At 37.6% G+C, this 20,942-nt stretch overlaps 4 protein-coding genes across 7 annotated transcripts; 2 read left to right on the top strand and 2 right to left on the bottom strand.

Annotated features, from left to right (window-relative positions):
* Positions 1 to 1,234: 1,234 nt before the first annotated feature.
* Positions 1,235 to 3,076, top strand: LOC307015890 (lipid droplet assembly factor 1-like). 2 transcript variants are annotated; one of them, XM_079644839.1, is made up of 5 exons: positions 1,235 to 1,376; positions 1,510 to 1,664; positions 1,814 to 1,982; positions 2,084 to 2,229; positions 2,560 to 3,076. In XM_079644839.1, the coding sequence occupies exons 2-5, from the start codon at positions 1,557 to 1,559 to the stop codon at positions 2,611 to 2,613; spliced, it is 477 nt and encodes a 158-aa protein (XP_079500965.1). In that variant the 5' UTR covers positions 1,235 to 1,376; positions 1,510 to 1,556; the 3' UTR covers positions 2,614 to 3,076. The 2 variants fall into 2 exon arrangements, with proteins under 2 accessions (XP_079500965.1, XP_079500966.1); XM_079644840.1 differs by having other exon boundaries at positions 1,271 to 1,376; positions 1,521 to 1,664.
* Positions 3,077 to 3,616: 540 nt separating this feature from the next.
* On the bottom strand, positions 3,617 to 10,028 carry kdelr2a (KDEL endoplasmic reticulum protein retention receptor 2a). The gene is made up of 5 exons (XM_079642608.1): positions 9,749 to 10,028; positions 7,827 to 7,927; positions 7,567 to 7,725; positions 6,622 to 6,874; positions 3,617 to 4,905 (listed from the first exon to the last, which is right to left on the bottom strand). The coding sequence occupies exons 1-5, from the start codon at positions 9,837 to 9,839 to the stop codon at positions 4,871 to 4,873; spliced, it is 639 nt and encodes a 212-aa protein (XP_079498734.1). The 5' UTR covers positions 9,840 to 10,028; the 3' UTR covers positions 3,617 to 4,870.
* Positions 10,029 to 12,378: 2,350 nt separating this feature from the next.
* On the top strand, positions 12,379 to 14,777 carry LOC307014050 (immunoglobulin superfamily member 6). 3 transcript variants are annotated; one of them, XR_013801143.1, is made up of 6 exons: positions 12,379 to 12,736; positions 12,928 to 13,245; positions 13,333 to 13,424; positions 13,517 to 13,714; positions 13,808 to 13,924; positions 14,037 to 14,777. XR_013801143.1 is itself a non-coding variant. In XM_079641727.1 (6 exons), exons 1-6 carry the CDS (start codon positions 12,685 to 12,687, stop codon positions 14,088 to 14,090), a joined length of 681 nt encoding a protein of 226 aa, XP_079497853.1. In that variant the 5' UTR covers positions 12,388 to 12,684; the 3' UTR covers positions 14,091 to 14,777. The 3 variants fall into 3 exon arrangements, 2 of the variants coding, with proteins under 2 accessions (XP_079497852.1, XP_079497853.1); XM_079641727.1 differs by having other exon boundaries at positions 12,388 to 12,736; positions 13,517 to 13,564; XM_079641726.1 differs by having other exon boundaries at positions 12,380 to 12,736; positions 12,928 to 13,424; positions 13,517 to 13,564.
* mfsd13al (major facilitator superfamily domain containing 13a-like) lies at positions 14,340 to 20,808 on the bottom strand. Its single transcript, XM_079641722.1, has 7 exons — positions 20,211 to 20,808; positions 19,268 to 19,582; positions 18,753 to 19,172; positions 17,970 to 18,124; positions 17,778 to 17,861; positions 17,454 to 17,597; positions 14,340 to 16,618 (listed from the first exon to the last, which is right to left on the bottom strand). The coding sequence occupies exons 1-7, from the start codon at positions 20,409 to 20,411 to the stop codon at positions 16,477 to 16,479; spliced, it is 1,461 nt and encodes a 486-aa protein (XP_079497848.1). The 5' UTR covers positions 20,412 to 20,808; the 3' UTR covers positions 14,340 to 16,476.
* Between the last annotated feature and the right edge of the window lie 134 nt (positions 20,809 to 20,942).

The following is a 20,942-nucleotide window of genomic DNA, read 5'->3' as shown; positions in this document are numbered from 1 at the left end:
CACTTATTGCTAAATGCAATGTAATGTAATATTCTGTGTCCTCTGTGTGTCTTGAAAGGCACTTATAAATAAAGTTTATTGAATATAATATTCATAACCTTTATTAATGCACAATCACCTGAACTAAGAACTGTTGATTGTGTTACCTTAGAATGAGCCTTTGTGTGTATACTGTAGATGTCCGATCCACTCTGTTGCACCACCATGTTTGTAAAAAAACTTTAACGGCAGAACACTGTTTCTGGAGTTTTTTTTGAAGTAACCTGAAAGCCATCGTACTTTACCAACACTCTTGTGAAACTGTCTTGATCCCAGCTGTTGCCTGCCAGTTGAATGTCATTGCATTACTCAAGTTATGGTCAGGTTGTCCTCTGGTTGAGGGGAAGGTCCTGCATTGCATTACTGCAGTGTTACACTTGGTGGCTCGTAACCGCTGTCTTGTAAAGGGACGGGTGAGCAAAGTAGTATTTACTTGGCAGCAACCTGCAACCACAATGCTAGATGGCGCACAACCCCACACACCCCTCCCTTGTGGAAAGAGCCGATAAATTCATCACATTAACGATGCTTGGATAATAATATAATTACTAATAAATGTATCTATATATTTGTATCAAGACTAGAGCCACCATAATGCTAGGACGTTTCCACATGAGAAAACAACTCTTAATAATATCAATCATTATAATACAACGTGTTTGCTCCTCAAACAATGTGTGAGAACTTACTTTGAACTTTTAAACTTGTAAAACTTCTCCTACACACCTCTGTCATGAAACAAATCTCTGATAAGTAATTTGGCTTTGTGAGCTTTCAATGATGTGTTTCAGTTTCTCAGAGTGACCACTTGTGATTATAAATGGACTCAGGTCAAATAGTTTGGATGCTGTATCATAATAGTAATAACAATAATCTAAATAATAATATCAGTTTCAGTATTATTGAATCAATTACATATCATTTCCAAGTTTGCAATAAATAAATAAATGTACAAATCACATTCATTTGTAAGTATTTCTCTTGTATTTACTTATCAAGTTCAATTGTATGGTCCAATACTGATCTTGCCTACTTTAATTAGAATACAACCAGATGTTTATGATATCTAGATCCTCACATGATATGATCTGTTGGAATATTAATTATGAAACAGTTCTTTAGAAAAGTATTGCCCTCAGTCTAATGTTGTAACATGTTCGGTGAACAGCAGATGGCACCAGCAATACAAAGACGCCTTTCAGAGGAAGAAGGACGAGGAAGAAGAAGAAGGGGTGGTTTTTATAAAGGGTGTGTTGCTACTGAGTTGGAGACAACTTCAAGACGCAGTTTCACAAGTTGTGAGCTGACAACCGGACCAGATTAACTACATTATTCAGGTTAGTCACTTAACTTTGTTCTCAGTTTTCAGAAATGTAAAGTATTTAAAGGTTTTATACTGTAGGTAACTAAAGTCTTCTATTTCATTAAAGTTGTTTACTCTGATCCTTGATTGTTTTTTCATTGCACCAGCTGGCTGTCAGGCGGACTCAGTTTTCCTCAAGTCCTCAGTCTGGTGAATGGAGATGGATCAGTGCAACAGCAAAAGCAAAAGCAGAGTGACTGAGTTTCAGCAGTTGTTTGGGAGTTGGCCCACCCTGCTGAGACGCTTATATGATGACCCCAAGGTAAGACAACACTAAACAACTACATCTGTCAAAAAAGAACGTTCTTTATTCTTTATGTTTGCTTTTCCGTCAGCAAAATCCCAGGGGTCTGTGTTCATTTCCAGCTGAGTGAAAATGACAGCTGCATTTTGCTTTGATCTTTTTCCCAGGTAGCACAGCTGATGAAAACAAGGATCGGGCAGTACCTGAGCAGCCACCCTTTCTTTGCTCTCATGGTGATGGTGTTTGGTGCCATGTCTGCAATTCCCGTTGGAATGTTCCTCTCTTTTGCTCTGGTGACCATCATCATGTCTGCACTTGGTTTGGTTTTCTTTGAAGGTATGTCTGATCAGGTCAATAACTGTCTTATGCAAGCTAAACTGTTCTAATCTGACATTACTTTTTATTAACCAAACTCAACTTATTTCTCTCTCTGTCAGCGTTCCTGTTGTTTGTAGGAGGGACGACTCTGCTGTGTGTGCTCTCTGGCATCGCCCTCTTCTCTGTCATAGTTTCATTCATCTTGAATGCGCTTTATTTCACCATCTCCAACATCCTCAGCCGCTATAACCCAAATCTGATAAAGGTAATGTACTGATGTTTGGAGTGGGTTTTGAACAAAAGAAGAACAAACACAACATTTTATTACATCACTATTTCATCCATAATTAGCCTTTTTCTTGGTAAGTTCGGCCTTAAAGATCAAATACAGCAGCCTACACAACCTGTTGAGCATTTCATTCAAAGCTTTATGCAACGCTTCTGTTAAATGTGGTTGTGGTGATAAAATACAATCATTTCAGTTTTGTAATCCTATCTTCTAAAATTCCCATTTAAGTGTCCTGACATTTATATTATTATCTGTGAAATTGTTCCCACGGTGTATTTATTCTCTCTTGTCCTTTATTCCTATCAGCAACATGATGTCCAGGAGAGTGAGGGGAAAACTTCAAAAACGAAGGACATGTAAAAGCCTGATTATTATTCTCTCTCAATTGTCAACTGTATGTGGAAAGGTTTAAAATGGCTTTGTGAACTGGCACCATAAATGAGCACTACTGAAGCCTGGTGGTTTGGATTGAGACCCTTGAATGTACTGTATGTAACAGATTGTGTAAGCACAAAGACTCCCTGATGGCCACTGTAAGTCTAAAGCCTAAAGATTATTAGTACATTGTACTATGTGTCATTATCTCTATGTTTACATGTTATATAAGTATAACATATCACAGCCAAACTATGTAATAACTAATATTGCTTTATTAGTCCTAATACACACAGAATATTTATTGAGTTTTAGAAATGCTTGTCTATGTAATGTATGTCTGCAGCTATCTGATGCACATGCCTGTTACTTGTTTGCTGTTACCTTTAAAAGAGCTCGATGTTGCACATTTGTGATGAAGCTTTGAATAAATGCACATCATGATAAACGAGTGTGTTCTTCTTCTGACAATTCTTGGCTTTAAAATATGATTCAAGATTCAAAGGTTTATTTTCATAACAACTACGGTGTTGTTATGTAATGTATGAACAACTTTTTTTGCCGGTTCCTCAACATTGAAATTACATGGAGACATAAATAATTAACTCAACGGATTTAAAACAATGTATTATTGGCGATTGATGATCTGCTGAAAATCAAGTCTGGTGTACGGCACAAAAAAAAATTCTGAATTTATTTATGGGTGTAGTTTTTGTTAATGACAGAATATCCTGATGTATTACAAGGAACTTGAGATGAGTAATAATGGTGGAATAATATATATATATGAATAATTGGAACGAACTGTGCCTACTAGACATTATGAAACGTCATATTTTAATATTTCTCCCTATTACACCTGCCACATTTTCAAAGATATAGTATGATGGCTATGATGCACTACTACTGGCCCAAAAGTCAATAGTGTAAGTGTGCTTATAATCTTTGCTTGAATGATTTTAAGAAGTCAAACAGCGACACTGGAAGGTGATTCTCAGAAGATCTTTAATGGAGGTGATATCATGCACAAAAAAAATTAAATAAAAGACAAAGTTGGTAATTATAGAAATGCACCCATTGAACACAGGGATCCCCCTACTTAACAGACCAACATTTGTTCACTCTCCAGACGTCCCGTTAACAATTGAAATGTCACCACCAGTCAAAGGGCTGAACGATTCTCAGTCAATTATCATTATTCAGCTATATTCCTTATTGCTTTATTCTTGACTTCAATGAGTACGACCTTGAGAAAAACGACAAGTCACTGTTGGAAGGTGTTCAAGAGTGTTTCTGGGTGCAATGCTGGCAGAAACTAAATGTGTGCTCTATCCACATCCACAATGTGATGTAGCATTGTTTAGATTTGGTGAAATGTATATTAAAGCTGAAGAACAATTGATGCATTTTTTGTCTATTAAACAGCAAGCTGAAGAAAGAAGATCCATAAACACACAAAAGATTTAATTCCAAAATAGCCATCATTCAAAAAATACTGACATGTTTGTCCCAAAGATTGCTGGCACTAAGTTTTATATTTCATTGGTTACCTAAACTTAAGTTGCAACTATAAATCATGTAATTTTAACCGGTTACAAAATGTATCAGATTTAAAGACAATTGTTAAAACAGAGTTTTATGCAATTTCAGAAATCAATGTTTTTACAAAATGCAAGTTTCTGTTTGTGGCGAAACTGTTGCTGTTGGCATCTTAAATATTTCCATGAGAAGATACACGTATTATAGTATATGCAGACAAGTAAAAAAAGAAAAAGATGTGAGAAAGTGGACATAATCCTCATCAGGCACTCCGATACATTACCTCTTCATCTCACTCTTTAATAAGACTGTACATTTGTGCATTTCATTACCAATTCAAACAAGGTACTTTTCAGAGTCTACCCTATTTGTGACAATATAAAAAAACAAAAAAAACAAGCGTATACACCTCACATGTAAAAAAAAAAAAAGAAGCCTTTTCTCCTAATTGAACAGCAATGAAAATAAGTATAAGGCAAGATGCTGAACACAGAAATCCAAACGTTGACTGGGTAAGATTTTTGTTCAGCTCCGCTGTTTGTTGGCATTTACCCTATCAGCAATCATCAAGAAGACTAGTGTTTTCCCCCCAAATAGTTGGCTCTTTGTCTCAGGCATTTTTCGCTGTAGGTCATGAGATGACATGATGTCATCTCCACACCCCCCTGAGTCAGCTGGGAGTCTCCATTTCCTTCCTTACGTTTTATGCCGGCAGGCTCAGCTTCTTGCCTTTCAGTACTGGGGGACGAGAGAGAAAGAAACAGTCAGAAACCATCAGTGCCAGTGGTTGTTCATGCTGCCATAGCTAATCAATTTTTCATTTTTAAGAAGCTTTCAAATGGGAGTTCATCGATTTGTGTTCAGAAGTGACCACAAGTGGTTAGCCCTTTTGAAGCAGCTATTTCCACGAGGCTGACCACAAAACAGTTGAACTAGAAACAAAAAAGAACCTTGTGAACTCATCCCTGTAACCGTGTCCAACCCATCTGAAGAACTGGGAAAAATTAGGCAATTCAGACTATGACATATTTTAAATAAAATAATGGCTTGTGTGAGACCAAATATTCACACAGATAATAAAACACAGACAGCTGTCCTCCCTAATTTACCGCTGTGTTTATAACACAACTCGTTTATACATAACATTTCCGGGCCATCTGAATGTACTAACTAAATACTTTTTTGGGGATCAGGCGGAAGATTTCCGCAGAAACTAGTGGAATACTTAAAGTTTCCCCTGAGCCCAGCTAAGGAGGCCCGCCCCCCACTTTGATAAAACCCAAATGTAGAGGATGTACTTCCTTTGGCAACTAAAAAAGTTTAACTTGACAAAGTCAATGATGGGGCACTTCTAGACTGCCAGCAAGTCCATCCTAACCCTCTCCATCACCATCTGGTATGCTGCTGCCACAGTGAAGGGCAGACTGCAGCACATCACCGCTCTGTGAGACAGTGATTGGTTCAATCTGCTGTCCCTCAGCAACCTGAGACAGGCAGGAAGGATTGTGTCGGAGCTCTCCAAGCCCAGACAAAAACCTTGAACCTTGTACATTATATCTTCACTTTGAATATTTGAACATCATGAAAAAGGTTCTATACAGCCCCCCTTTCTAAAAATGTTTTACTGCGATTTATCATTTAATCTGGTTTACTTTGCCTGTGTTTTTAATTCCTCTATAGAAGTTATTTTATGTAGAGTATGCACCATCACAAAGGCAAATTCCTTGTAAGTGAAAACGTACTTAAGTAAATAAACCTTATTGATATTCTGGTGTTGGCTCTCAGAAAACTACTGTTTTGAAGCTACTGTAAGGAAAGAAATGGCTAAAATCACTGAAACAATGTCCAAGTTTTCTGAATTGTATTGTTCCAAAACAAACTAGTGTGAATAGCTGCAGCTTTGGAAGCACTTCGATAAGATTGTGAACGAAATTTGTCTCCAAGGCAACTGTAAGAAATACTTGATAAAATCGTGAGAATAATTCATTCTGAAGGCAAACCGATGCTAATGTGAAGTCTCAGCATTCGGAGTAAGCCAAATCAAGAGCATGTTTACAAATCAAGCGTCTCTTTAGCATAAAATCCCCTTTATGTATTAGTCGGAATGTGTTTCCTTGCTAAGCTACTGAGGGTGAACAGCAATACAAAGAGGGAATTTTGTGGTAAAAGGACCGTTTCATTTAGAAAATGCAGACCGCTGGAGCCTCAGATTAGCTTCCAATGCATTTTATTATGAGGTTTTTCAGGGAACGAGGACTGTGGATCTCTCACATCTCAGTCACACTAGGAAGAGATTATGTCAGAGGAATGTGGAGTAATAATTATCCAACAACACATGATTATCTAAACTCTTTTAACAAACATATAGACATATTTGTATTCCTGATAACCACGTTCTTATTTCTTTAGCTAATCCATCTAATGCCGTAATTGGAAACCAGCAAGAAAACCCACCTTTGGTGACATAAAGGTAGAAGAAGTCACAGTAGAGGACAGTCTGGACCAATCCGGCCACGATGGCAATCAAGTCAAAGAAGCCTTCGAAGTAGAAACGCCAGACCCAGTTGAAGAGATAGAGAGTCCGATACATGCCGAGGCAGAACAGGTAGTGGGTGGTGATGGTCTCCGCCTCGCCAGTCTTGCTGATCATGAAGAGCTGAGGCAGGATAGCCACCGACTCCAGGTAGATGGAGAACGTCCACAAGATCTGATGACAGAAACATTTACATGGTCAGGAATTAGGGATGCCACCATTGTGAAGTTCAACATCGATACCAAAATAAATGCTTACAGATTTTTTCCAATAGTCTATACATTTTCTTTATTGTTATTTATTCCCATTTTGTGCTAGGGAAACAATGCAATATTTAAAATAACAACCTAGCTGTTTCAAAAGCCACCTGAACTTTTGAAAGAACATCCAAAACATTCATCTGGTTGTAACTTATATATATATCAATATTCCAATTACTTGTATATCGACTATTGTGCAAAATTTCTATTATATTCTATATTATTTTATTACTATTATCCATTGTATTTTGTTGCACTGTGGGAGGAGCCTGTGACCTAAGAATACCATTGTCTTAACTACACTGCAGCTATGTACGTATGACAATAAAAACCTTGAATACTTTATTACACTTGCTTTGATTCAACACAATTCCAACATTTATTAAAACCTCCTTTCAGAACTTTAACAAAGCCTTTTAGCCTGCTAGAGAATGACCTACTCAATGAAAAGTTAAAATCTGTGAATCCCAAGAGGAATACCATTTTTTTTATATGAAAATCATACAACAGTAAGTTCAGACTTTTACAGGCGTTTACAGCAGGATATCAGTTCCTTTTCGAGTCATCCTATCACGCAAAGACTACAGTCGAGGAGGTTAAACCCACCTCCAGAGGAGAGAAGGTGTGGTTGATGAGAACAGCGAGACCCCCGACGGGAACAACCAGGAACTCCACTCTGAAACTGTCATGGTTGCCATCGTAGGTGGCCCTGAACTTCGCATAGATCAGGTAGACTGTCGCATACGCACATCCGATGTAGATCACCTGGTGAACAATGAAGAACAGTTGGTCGGTGAAAGTACCGGGGAGAAATGTGTGACATGTTTGAAGCGCTGCTGGCCAGAGCTGAAAAGTGACTGCCTTACCTTCATGCTGGTGTTATAGAGGGAGATGAAGGAGGTGAGCAGGTCCAGGTAGCGCGCGGTGAACACGATAGCAAACAGGATTTGGCTTTTTCCAGAGATACCTTCAAAATAAATATGAATCAGATTAAACTTTCATGTTTAGCATAGCCATCAGCAACAGCTTGACAAATAGTTTGGATTAAACATGATTCATAAAATGCTTTTCTTAGTTGAACACTGACATCTAGTGGAAATATAATGTAGTCCTTCCTTACACGTTTTTATAGGCATATTTAAAGCACGTTCTTGTATAGAGTTCCTTATTTACAGGCAATCTTAATGACTAAATAATGCTATCTTTTGGAAAATGCAGAAACAAATGAAATCTCAGGTTGGCAGGTATGAGAGCAACTCAGGTACATGGATTTGGGTTCTTTAACTTACATGGCAGGGTACATTAGCCCTCACAGTGTACTATGAGAAAATACCAAAAAAGTGTGTACATTTTTCTCTTTGTATGCATCTCTGACTCTCTGAGCTGACAGCCAAACAATGACTCTTAAAACAATCTTTTATTATCAAGGACTATTACAGACAGAGTTGGAAATCCCTAAAATCTTTCTCTGACTTTAACATGGTTAAATATTATAATATTTTACGTTGCAAATAAGCTTCAAGTGCTGTAAGATGCATACAGATCCACACAGGGTGGTGTGTTGGTGTGCACTGTTTGTCACCTTAAACAAAAAGGACCTTGGTTCAAACCTGGTGGCTTTACTGTGAAGTGTTTTCTCAATATTTGCTTACACTTTTCACATCATGTGTTGTCAGCAATATCAGCTTTATCCTTGCTTAGGATCTCTGTCTCTTTTCTTCTTCTCTCTGTGTGAGTGGCATACAGCAGCATGCAGCCAAATGGGCTCTTTAGTTGTTCCATTATTATATGATATTATTAAATCATTATTTATGATGCAGAGAATTATAATGTATTTAATATCTAACAACATAACTAATGCTTTCATTTTTTTCAGATAGTTTACATTTTTGTATTAAAAAAAAATCACAAATAAACTTCTATATAGATTTAAAAAAGATGAAAAGCACTGACTGAACAGCAATATGTGCAGCTACAGTTCTTGAGTAAATGTACTTGATTATTACCCCCACCTGGTAATAGTAAGTAAAATCGTATATGAAGATACAACTACGTGATATCTTACCCTGCCTAGACTATACATAAACACTACAAACTCTGAGTTGTGACCACCTGACATAACCTCCAGTAACTTAGAACCTTTAGTCAACCCAGCAGCTTTGCAGGAAGCCAGTCACAACACGTCTCCTCATAATTAAAAAGGTACGATCCACCGCTGTAGACTGCAGACCAGAAATGTTTTTTTTTAAACAATTAATATATACAGTTAAGAGACCCAGAGAAAAGTGTAAATGACAGAGTAACACAAACTAAACTGGCACGTTAGTCACTTCCGTAGCGCCTTTAGAACGCCACGTCAGATGCCAGACTAGAAGAATCGAGCACCAAACTTCAAATTTACCGAGCAGGAGTAATGGATGTGTTATGTTTAGACAACAGAAGTAGAGAAAGCTAAACAGACTAGTGAAATTGAAGAAATATCCCCCAAAACACAAGTTAAACACTGTATTGCTTTGATCCTTCATCTACTAAACAGCAGGCACTTTAGTGACTACCTTAGCCCAGTAAAGTTTAGCCCATTGACTGCTAACGATGTTAGCCGTAGACTCAAATGAATGGGTTGTAAACGTAAGCATGTAGCTAACGTTAGCTAGCTTGGAGCTTACAGGGCAAGAAGAGAGAAAGCTACTTGTTTCAGTCATTCAAAGAAAGGCAAGGGAAATCAGGGAAAAACATTGTAGCATATGTTATACAATATGTAGCATATGTTATACAATATATATCTTACCTGCACACGACCTGCTTTTCCATATTTTGAGTAGCAGGATGATGATAGCAGCCAGATGAGAGAGGTCCCCCGTCAGTCTGAAGATGTTCATGATTGCAGAATGAATTAACAGACTCCAGCAAACACAGATGTCCCCTTGTATCCTTTGAAGTAGGTTTGTTAACTTAGTGCAGTTTTGTGTGAAAGCTTCTCCTCCAGAATGTGGCAGCAAACCGGGCTGAGGGCTTCAGACGATTGGAAATATGGCGAGTGTGCAGGTCGACGTGGAAGGGGGCGTGAACAAACCCCACAGAGAGATTTGGATTGGACTAAAATATGACTGACAGCCCGAGAAGACCCGCCTACAGATAGCTGGACGCAAAGTGGGTGCAAACTTCAGCCCTTTGTAGGCGAGGAGGGGTTATAGTCGTGGCTATCACTACAAAAAGTGCACTATTTGAACCATTGTATCTGTTTTATGGTGTTGCACTTTTGGAGGAGCCTGTGACCTAACATTTTCATTGATATATCTACACTGTAGCTATGTACACATGACAATAAAAGCCTTGAATCTTGAATATTGGCCTAGTTTAATGCAGTGTTGGAAAGGAACTGTACTCAAGTACTGTAATTGAGTACATTATGAGGTACACAACTACTTGAGTATTGTCATTTTATGCTACTTCATACTTCTACCCTATTACCATTTTGAAGCATTGTATGCTACTTTTTATTTATTTGACAAGATGAGTTACTTGTTATTTTCGAAGGTTTATTTAATTAATAACAACAATTAAATAGACAAATGTAATGTATTATTATGGATGACGATACCTGACATTATAAAAAGTAATTAAATGTATCTCGTTCTTTACAATTTGCTAAAATAAAAATAAACACATTTATGCATCACTAATTATGATCCAGTGATAAAATAGATATCAGGGGAAGCCAACACGGTGCCCACTGGTGCCTGGTCAAAGTACTGTAAAAAAAAATGTACACTATAATTATACTTTACTTGAGTATTTCTCATTTTGCTACACTATAGTTTTACTCTACTACATTTTGTTGCCGATTGTTGTTTGTGCTTTTTACAGTACTACGGCTTCCAAAGATGACATTTTTTTCATAGATTTTTTGTCAAAGCACTTAACATATTCATTGATATCGGGATGTTAAGAGCATTCCATGGAATATAACAAAAAGTGTATCTCGAGCCGGTTTTTCAAACTTACCTACCCCACCTTTAATGCATCAGTAATTATTATACAATATTTTTTAAATATCTGGTGCTTATTTGTGCCATTCTGCAAGAGGATTACTGCTACTTTTGGTACCCAAACTATTATTTTATGCACATACTTTTGTACTTTTACTTAAGTAACATTTTGAATTCAGGACTTTTACTTATAGCTGACATTTTTAAGCTGTAGTATTTTTGTATTTTGCTGCTGTTTGCATTTGTCATGATGCAAAATCCTGATAAAGTATATCAATGTTTTGTCATATTATTTCCTAATGCTCTGATTGTTCCCTGTTTGGTTACTCTGCATGGATTTTTGCTGCTGCTGTATATACTCTACACACATCAGAGCTTTACAATGCAAGATCTGCTCCCCAGTCATTAAGTCTCCTATAGGCTCCTGAGGCCCCCTTAAAATCCCAAGTGCACTGTTTTTTAAATGTTGTAATCAACAAAACAACTGCACGATAAGGTTCTTAAAACCCTTATGTTGTGTCCGGGTCTCCCCTGACACGTTTCAAGTTTTAAAAAAAGGGTATAATTTGGTGTTCGGTTCTGGGGAGACCCAGCAGCATTGTTGTGGGTGACTCGGGTTCAAATTTGGCCCAATCAAGATTCATCTTTTACTTTAGACACCACATCCCCCCCCTCTTCATCCACTGTAACAATAATTTTTTCGCAACATGCACCTGCTCTCCCATCCCTCTGCCCCCCTCCCCCCAAGGGAACTCCACCTTTCTCAAAGAATATGTACACTAACACTTGAACCTGAACACACACATGCACACACACATACGCACACAAGCAGTCATGGACACAAGCACATACACACAAGCACATACACACAAGCACGTACACACACACACACACACACACATACACACACATACACACACACACACACACACACACACACACACACACACACACACGTGCGCACACACACACACACACACACACAAACACACACACACACACACACACACAAACACACTTCATCTTGTGGGGGTGTGGCATGAACAACATTGTCCAACAATCTATATTGTCAATCTTTATGGGTCAATCTTGACCAGCGAACACCATGAACGGTAACAGCTTTCGAGCCCAACACAAGGTTTAAGCTGGATCTCATTCCATTTGCTAATATTCACAAATCTCTTAAACCGACTTTGTTGAGGACCATTGGCAGTAACTTTGAATGATTATGGCCCATAGGCTTACAGTGTTTTTAGTGAACAGCACACAGTCTCAGTGGGTTCACCCTTCTCTGTTTTATGTTGATTTCAAAACATCTATAACCACACATCAGACATTTCCCTTTATTAGATTGCTGCATTGCTTATATGCACAGAGGTAACAGTACACTTCTTCAGAAAATGTTGTTCATATTAGTCAATGACAGTCTGATGTGTTTTCCTGTTTATACAGACAAGAAACATATTTTAGCATATTTCTGACCATAGATTTACATCTAAATCCTAAGCATTAAATCTATTTGCACTTGATATTACAGATGCCATAGTTATCATGACAGGATTTTACACACTGAAATGCGTCATGTTTATAAAAATCCATAGTAACCATTCAGCTGCAGAGGACAGGGGGATAAATAGGAACTCAGTGTTGAGGAAGTGCAATATAACTACTTCCCATGTTGTCACCCAGCAAGAGAGGCAAGGAATAATGAAATCATTCACAGACTGTCACAGACATGGACCGCTTGTTTTGTTTCTCGCTCTTGCTCACATATCTGCCAGTAACAGGTAAGATGTCTTTGTTTTGTATTTATCAGCTTTATTTACATCAGTCCTTGGCAATAATCTATTCAGGAATTTCCTTTTTTCCAGATTTATGCAAACATTACTTCTGTTCAACAATAGCTGCTTTCTCTGAAACATTTCTGGATAGGAGATACTGAATGTTATATCTGTTAAATGTCTGTTTTTTTATCTAGAGAGTACGGAGGGCTGTTTATCCCAGCCAAACAAGATGATCTGGCGGAAAACAGGGCAGAGTGTTTCTCTCAAATGTAGCCTCAGTTCAAATTGCTTAGCCAAGGGCTTGCAGTTTGAGTGGTTTGCTTTCAAGGAAAACGTCCATCTTCCTCTCAACGTGAGTATGAATCCTCACAAGTACAGCCTGGACAAAGCCTCTTTAAACATCAAGTCACTTCACACAAATGAGAGCGGGATCTACTACTGTGCAGTATTTTCTGAAAACGAAACACCGGGCATACCGTATGTAGCATTGGGTACCCCTCTTGTGGTGACGGGTAAGTGTCTGATTTTAAAGGTACAGATGTTTGAATGTGTTGATGTAGATGAATTGGGATTAACGACCTTTTTGTTGTTGTTCTCAGAGCACATTACACTGAGGCACATTCTTCTTTGGTTATCATTTGCCCTCTTGGCCACCTACAGCTTGGCAATAGTGACACTAATTCTAAAGAAGGTAAGTTACTGAAACACATTTATTTGTAATGTTATGTATTGTTAAGATGTTACAGAGTTCATGATAAATGTACCTGTTCCTCTCTGTTCCAGTGTGGCTGCAAAACGGGCGTCTGCAGAAAGAGGGGGGAAACAGATAAGGTTGTAAATATAAAAAAATTAATCTGATTTCTGTTTGAATATTCGTTTCACATGTTTACTAAACGGGGAAAAACCAACAGAGGCAAAAAGAGGAACAGGAACCAAGGCTTGTGTAAATTACTGTCGAAGGCTCTTACATTACCACATACTGTATGTCAAAGCAACCTTTCACCAGTTTATCTTAACAAGACAAAACAAAAGCAATCTCCAAATATCTCTGTTTGATAACATATTTCTTCTCAGACTCCGAGAGAGAAACATTCTTTTAAAACAACACACTTCCGGGATGTCCTGCAAGAAATGTACAGCAAAAGGAATTTGGAGAAAAAAGCTGAGAACAAAAAACGCTCTCAAGCTGAGGTAAATCTTGTTGCAACATGTTTAGTCAACAGACAAATTGAGTAAGCATGAGACTTCTGCAAAGCTTGTGTCAAAGCATGTTTTTAATTCATAGACTTCAATTGTGTTTCAGGCTCCAAGCACCGAGTTCAACTGCTCAACTGATGACATCTATCAAAACGTCTAAGTGTCATCGATGAAAATGACCTCCAACATCCAGACTGAGAGGAAATTCCACTTCCGTTAAATACCTGGCACAGGATGCCGTGAAGACACAGGAAATGAACAAATCAAAGGCTGTAAGTTAGTCGAGTGCTTGTTCGCCTTTTCTCACGAAGGGAAACACAACGAAGATCCTCAGTTTTTCCGTTTCATTCCTTTTAAATTCAAACTAGTGTTTACCTTGTGAAAAGAAACAAAAGAAAACCCAATCCGATTCAGAAATGAGGCACATCTTTTTACTTCATCAATTTAATTTCTTCCATACAAGTTGTTTGATAGAAAAATAAATAGTGAATTGCATTTTCAGAAACAGAGAATAGAAAGTCACATTTTCAGGAAACAACTACCACATCGTTCACTAAGGAAAGTAAAAATCAGAACTGTGCAACAGTGCAAGAAGACAATGCAATTTCCCTTTTTCAACAATTAAGGTAAAAACAAACTAGTTTCAACATTCTGGGAAAAAAGTATTTACAAGATTGCTCATTAAAAAATGTAATGACATAAAGGGAACATTGCCGATGACTTGAACACAATACAGTAGACAATGTTGCATTAACAAGGCAAACGTTTTGTATTGTTCAGTATTTGCTAAAAAAAAAGAAAAGACGTTTAAATTACAAAAACGTCTAATATGCAATCATTTTACAATCTGATATGTTTGTGCTTCATCATATTCGGTACAACACCTTGTATTTATTTACTGCAAATGCCCATAGAAACGTTTCTGCCAGTTAACATTAGCAATTACTTCATAAAGTCAAATTGGATGTTTACATACACAATGTTATACATTCAAAGCTGTGATATGCACTCTTTAACTTATACAACAATCACACATATACAGAAATGACAAATAGCTCAAAATAAGGCTGCCACACTAGCTCTCCACTGTTCGAAGCACACTCATATTGGAGTTATGCATAGAAACCTATCATGGCTTCCGGTTGAGAAGCGTCTGCAATCTTGTGTTATCACTTTTCTAAAAAAAGTCCAATTTAGCAAAAAAACATTGTATTTTTATGATCAAATAGTTTACACAAGAGACGAGCATGACCATAACTAGACAAGCTACATCAGGCCATCTACTGGCACCTAAACCCAGGACCAATCTTCTGAAACCTTCTGTGTCTTATAGAGCTATAAAGGAATGGAACTCATTGCTAAACTACCTTACTGAAATACAGTCCAGAGCCTCTTTCAAGAAGAGATTGAAGGGCCATCTACTAATGACCATGTACCCTGTGAGCTGTGAACCCTCATTTTATTTGATCTCATGCTTTGTACTGGTGGGTGTCTTGTGCACTCATCCTTGGCCGAGATCGAAATTGAAAGTGGATGAGATTGTTGATGATGTTGGAGATTGTTGATGATATTGGTGATGTTATTATTGTTGTTAAGGATGTCAGGGCTTATGTCTTGAATGTTGTTGTATTATTGTTTTAAGTGTCGGACCCCAGGAAGAGTAGCTTTTGTCAAGAGCAAAAGCTAATGGGGATCCTAAATAAACACATCATGCCTTCGATCTCTTTAAGCTAAAAAGGTATGAGCCATGCTGTGATTACATCATGTTTTTTTTACTGAGTATAAGTACTGATTATATAGTGAAGATAATTAGAAGGCACAAAAACCCTTGCTTTGCTTTTGGTGCGGAAATCCAATTCCCCTGAGGATCCAATTCCTAAGAAAAAACTCAAATACTGCACACCTCTGCATTGATTAATCTAAAATAGTATTTTTAAATAAATGATGCAGGTGAGGTGTGTGGGATTTTTGCTTGTTGGACTATAATAACGAGTGAAATAAAGAGTGCCCATGTTTACAGCAAAGAAGATGGTGTCGACTGCACTGCAGCTACTTATTTGTTATGGCTTATGTTATATTTGTCTCTAGTACTTGCATGACATGTGTTTTTTATTTTGTATCTGGAACAGTGTACGTCTTGGATTGCTAGAATAAAGTCAGAAAAAAAAATGGACAATTACTATCATCATTAAAAAGAAGAAATATAATTCTTATTTCCCCTGCCAGTACAGTATGTATCTCTTTTCCTTTAATGGCTTTCGGATTAACATTACAATTCTACAATGTTTGGTCAAGTTATCTAGAAAGTGTTTGAAAGGTTATATTTTCACTTCTTCAAATATAATTATTATTTACAGTGTATCTCCTTGGTGTCACCTGCTTTTACACCGCTGATGCTTTACAGTGGTGAATTTAGTACATGTTCAGTAACAACCTGAATTCTCTCAAATATAATCTCATTATCACATAGCACAAAAAAAGATGTTCCCCAAATTCCAGCTGGTGAAAGATCAACTGTCTTCCTATGAAAACTGAAGATATTGAAGTTAATTATCGAGGTACTTTGCGTCCACTGTGTGACTGCTGCGGATGGAAAACAGCCTCCAGGAAAGGACTTGCAGCGCAGCGACACACAGGGGCACCAGACACACCAAGTAGAACATGACACTCCGGAGGCTCCCCCAGGCACTGCAAACAGACACAAAGGGATTCTATGTTTAAATCGTTTTACAACGCATCCCCATTTGACTTGTTGCACACTGTTATAAATATGAAACTGAAAGTGTAACAACCTGAACACGTTAGGCAGATTGTTTAAAGTGTATTCCAGAGATGTAGTTTCTTCTAAAGCAAATTAAAAACCTATCTTTTTTATTTGGGTTAACGTTCAATTGTCACTAGTATCATTGTCCATGTTTTTATGTATTTTTTTAATGTTTTGATTTTATTTGACATTTTTAAATTTTCTTTTTTTAAATTGTTTTTATTTTAACATACTGTAGATTTATCTTGTTCTGTATTAATTTTTTATATTATTTTAATATTGTTGTTGTGTTTTCTGTAAAGCACTTTGGGCTGCTTTGTATATACAAATAACATGTATTATCATTATTATTATTATTATTATTATTAAATGTGTTTAAATAAAGTGAATGTCAAATCTTTCTTTGAACATTTTTTACAAAGGCCTGTTTTGAATTAGATGTGTGTGCTAACCTTTTCAGCCCATATCCAACATATCCAAATATCTCTTAATCTATGAAATAATGTAACTGAAATAAAAGGACATCTCAGAATAAACTACATTTAGTAGTGGTATGGGATTTCTGTAAACCAAAAGTTATCTACTCCAGTTTTTCTTTTTTAACAGCTCTTATAATATCAGTTTTCACAGATTGTTGGTTTCCTCAAGTTAAGGGGAGCAAATAAATATTACTGAATAAAAACTACTGTACATCAAATCTTAAGTTTTAATTTGGACTTGTTTTGATCTATAAGCTGAGAATCAAGAACGTCTCCATACCTTGGATTTGAACCTGTTTCTGCTTCCTTCAGCTGTTCATATCCAAACTGGTTGAGGATAGTCAGCACAATCATTGGGGCTAGAGACTGAGCCGGCTTAGTGAACAGAGCGTTCGTCCCAAACACCATGGAGGAGAGAGGGGAACTGTTGATGGGAATACACGTTATAATATGATATCACCATTCAAATAATAGGAACATGTTTAATTATAACTTCAGTAGAAAACATCTTGGCACTGGTAACAAGACAATATATTTTTGTCAGATGAAATTCTGTCTATTCATGTGAAAAGGGGAAGTTTGCTGATAATCATCTGTATTTTACCCGCGCTTGTACTTCTGCATGTCTTTGTCAATGATGTCCGCCAAAGGCAAGCCAAAGAGACTGAAGGCTGCTTGGATTATGATCCTGCACGAAAGACAAGAAGAGAGTGAAGGTTAAATTCAATCAAGTTGTAGTGATAATGTAATACAAAAAAATGAACGATGTAAGATTAAATGAAGTTTAACCTCTTACATATTGACAGTGAGGAAAAATGCCAGGATATAATAATGCTGAGGACCGAGTGCAAGCATGATAGCCGCCATTCCAGATTGCATGTAGAAGGTGTAGAGGATGATCCTGTAGTAGCCGAGGCTGTGGAGCAGACTCTGACAGCTTAATACTAACAGCTGGGAAGGAGACAAGGAGTCAGGAACAACACTTAAACATAAAGGCATAGCATATTATATATAAAGTAGTAAATAAACACTTTCTTGTTGGTGCATTTGGTGCTGCAGCCGAGCTCAGTTTAAATGTGGACTTCTGAAAAGTAAGGGCTGCACAATATGTATTGGGCTGATAATGGGATATTTACATTATTGTGTATTTTTCTTATGGTTTAAGTTAGAGCAAAAAATAATTGGCTGATATAATAAAGAACTCTGATACAGTAGAGGGCAGTATGCAACTTTAAAGTTGCTTTTTGAGTTTTTGTATACATCACAACAAATAAGAAGTATATTTGTTTGTTTTTGCTGTGTAAAAAATAGAGACGGTGATATTTTGTTGAGTCTAAGCAATGCAATATCAAATTATCCAACTACACCTTTTTTACATTCCGATGTGCAAAAACGTTTCCTTTTAAAATAAAAAAAAGGTGAAATGATAGTTCCTCAGCCATAGGAGGTAATTATGAGTTATTGGTATTGCCTGAAAATATCCATTACGTGCATTCCAATTATTTTAACTGAGTTGTAATTAATAGTCAGCATAGTCATTTGAGACGACAGGACAAAAGGACACAAACAAAGACAGTACCTGTGGACACATGAATCCCGCTCCGTACATGATGCTCTTGGCAATTGATGGAAGCACATCTGGAGGAATCAGGTGCTCAGTAAAGATCATGGTAAAGTTATTAAAGAAAGCTAACACGAACACCTGAAAGAAGTTCATGAACACAAAAATCTGGAAGTCCCTGTTGCTCAGAATTTGCCATGTCAAAGATTTCAACATGGAGAAGGAAACTGTGGATTGATGGGAAGTCTGGTCAGCAGATCCCCCTGAATCTGACACTTGGTCGAAGCGGCTCTCGCTGTTGAAGCCTGTGTAGAGCATGCAGCCACAGCTCAGGATAGCGATCAGCACTGAGAAGGCTTGGAAGGAGGCAAAGTCCTCCATGTTTTTGGAAAGAACACCACAGAAGAGGACACTTGAGGAACCAATGAGAGAAGCCACCTGGGAAATAAAAGGTGTAAGATGGTATCAGAGAGGTATGAGAAGCATGGACCTTTTCACTGATGGAAAAAGTGTTATGTATTAAAAGTCCTTACCTGGTTGTACTTCACAAGTCTTATTCGGCTCTGATGGTGCCCCGAAATCTCTGCAAACAACGCACATTGTGCCAGCAGCACAAAAGTCAGCATGGCGTCAAAAGCACACAGCGACACTGTCAAGTGCACGCCGCTCAGCCAGTCCCCGGGGGCGTACGTCTGCCATGGGAACCAGGCTAGAAGAAAAGCCAGTGAGTAGAGGGGAGCCCCGTACAGGATGGAGAGACGTCGCTGAGAGCAGCACGGCACCCTGGAGTTATCTTGCAGGTATCCAAACAGAGGGTCGTTGATCGCATTCCACACCATGTACACCACCTGGGAAGATAGGAGTCATATTGAAACAGTAGAGAGGATTTGCTGCTTTCTCCATTTCACATGACTATCTCGTAAGGATTTCGGTCATGTGTGTACGTGCATCTGCCTGTCTGAAAGCTAATCTTGTAATTTCCCCAAGGGAAAAGGAAATGTTCCTGTCGGTACTTGCATTCCTAATTAAAGCGATTGTGGTTTGTATCAATTGAATCATAAATCCAAGCAGTGTTTTTGTAAGGCCAGAAACACCTTGTTGAGTTTTTGACTGTAATATTGAGTGAACCTTTTTGCAGTAAATTGAGTCAGTATCTTTAGGTTTTGGACAGTTGGCTGAAATAAATAAGCAATATGGAGAAATCAACCCACACTCTGGGAAATGTTAAGCATATTTTACTTCTGCGAGATATCCCATTTACTAAACAATTAGTTATCAGTGATCAAAATAACTAGGTAACAACTTAAAGTTTAATAAAATCATCATGATGCAGCCTTTTTAAGTGGAAAGCAGCCTAAAAAATGTCCATATTACTGTTGACTACTAGCACTGTTATTGTATTATGATATGATCTATTATAACATTGATAGACATTTGTATACAAAGAACAACAATACGTAAAAATGAAATACTCACTTGTGAATGGTGGAATGCTCCCTCTGATATCTTGTACTTATTGAGAAAGAGTTTGACATAGTAGAAGCTGAATATGTTGTTTATCATTCCAGACCCCAGTGTAGTCATGGCATAAGCCACAGCTGCAGGATTGAGCCCAAAATATATCAGGAGACGAAGTACATTCGTTTTTCCGGAAGCAGGTTTCCCCTCCATGGCCATGACAGCACAAATGGTAACAACCAAGTTCTCTGCAGGTTTAAGCAGCTGGGGCAAAGAAAGGTTGTCGCTTTTAACAACTATGTTACGCTGTTATTTAGCATTTCTACAAAGTAGCCTAGCCTACTGCTAATAACAAAAATAGTAGGTTGGTCAATAATTTCACAGCAAAAAAAATCGTTCGGTACTAAGCTTGCTGTTCTTCCAAGTGTCACATTTTCATTTCAACAATGTTTCTTCCGGTAAGTAAATGTTTCCTGAAGTTTAATCACATTAGGCACAACTCGATAGTCAACAGCAGTCCGTCGGACACATTTCTCTCCACGGAGCAGGGCGGGGCTTCTAGACAACTAAACATCTGATTGGCCATAAGTGTCATTCTCCAATTTGCTGCTTCGTGATTCGTCGTTAGAAAATGTCTGTTAACGTAAACAGGAACAACGATTTTTAAACGTGTTAAACAGTAACTAAATGTATATTCTCTACAAATGTAGATTATTGATTGTATAGAAAGTCATTTTTAATATTGGGTTA

Source organism: Notothenia rossii (assembly GCF_949606895.1).
Source record: "Notothenia rossii genome assembly, chromosome: 8".
NCBI classification, from domain to species: domain Eukaryota; kingdom Metazoa; phylum Chordata; class Actinopteri; order Perciformes; family Nototheniidae; genus Notothenia; species Notothenia rossii.
This window is presented reverse-complemented; position numbering and strand designations above follow the sequence as displayed.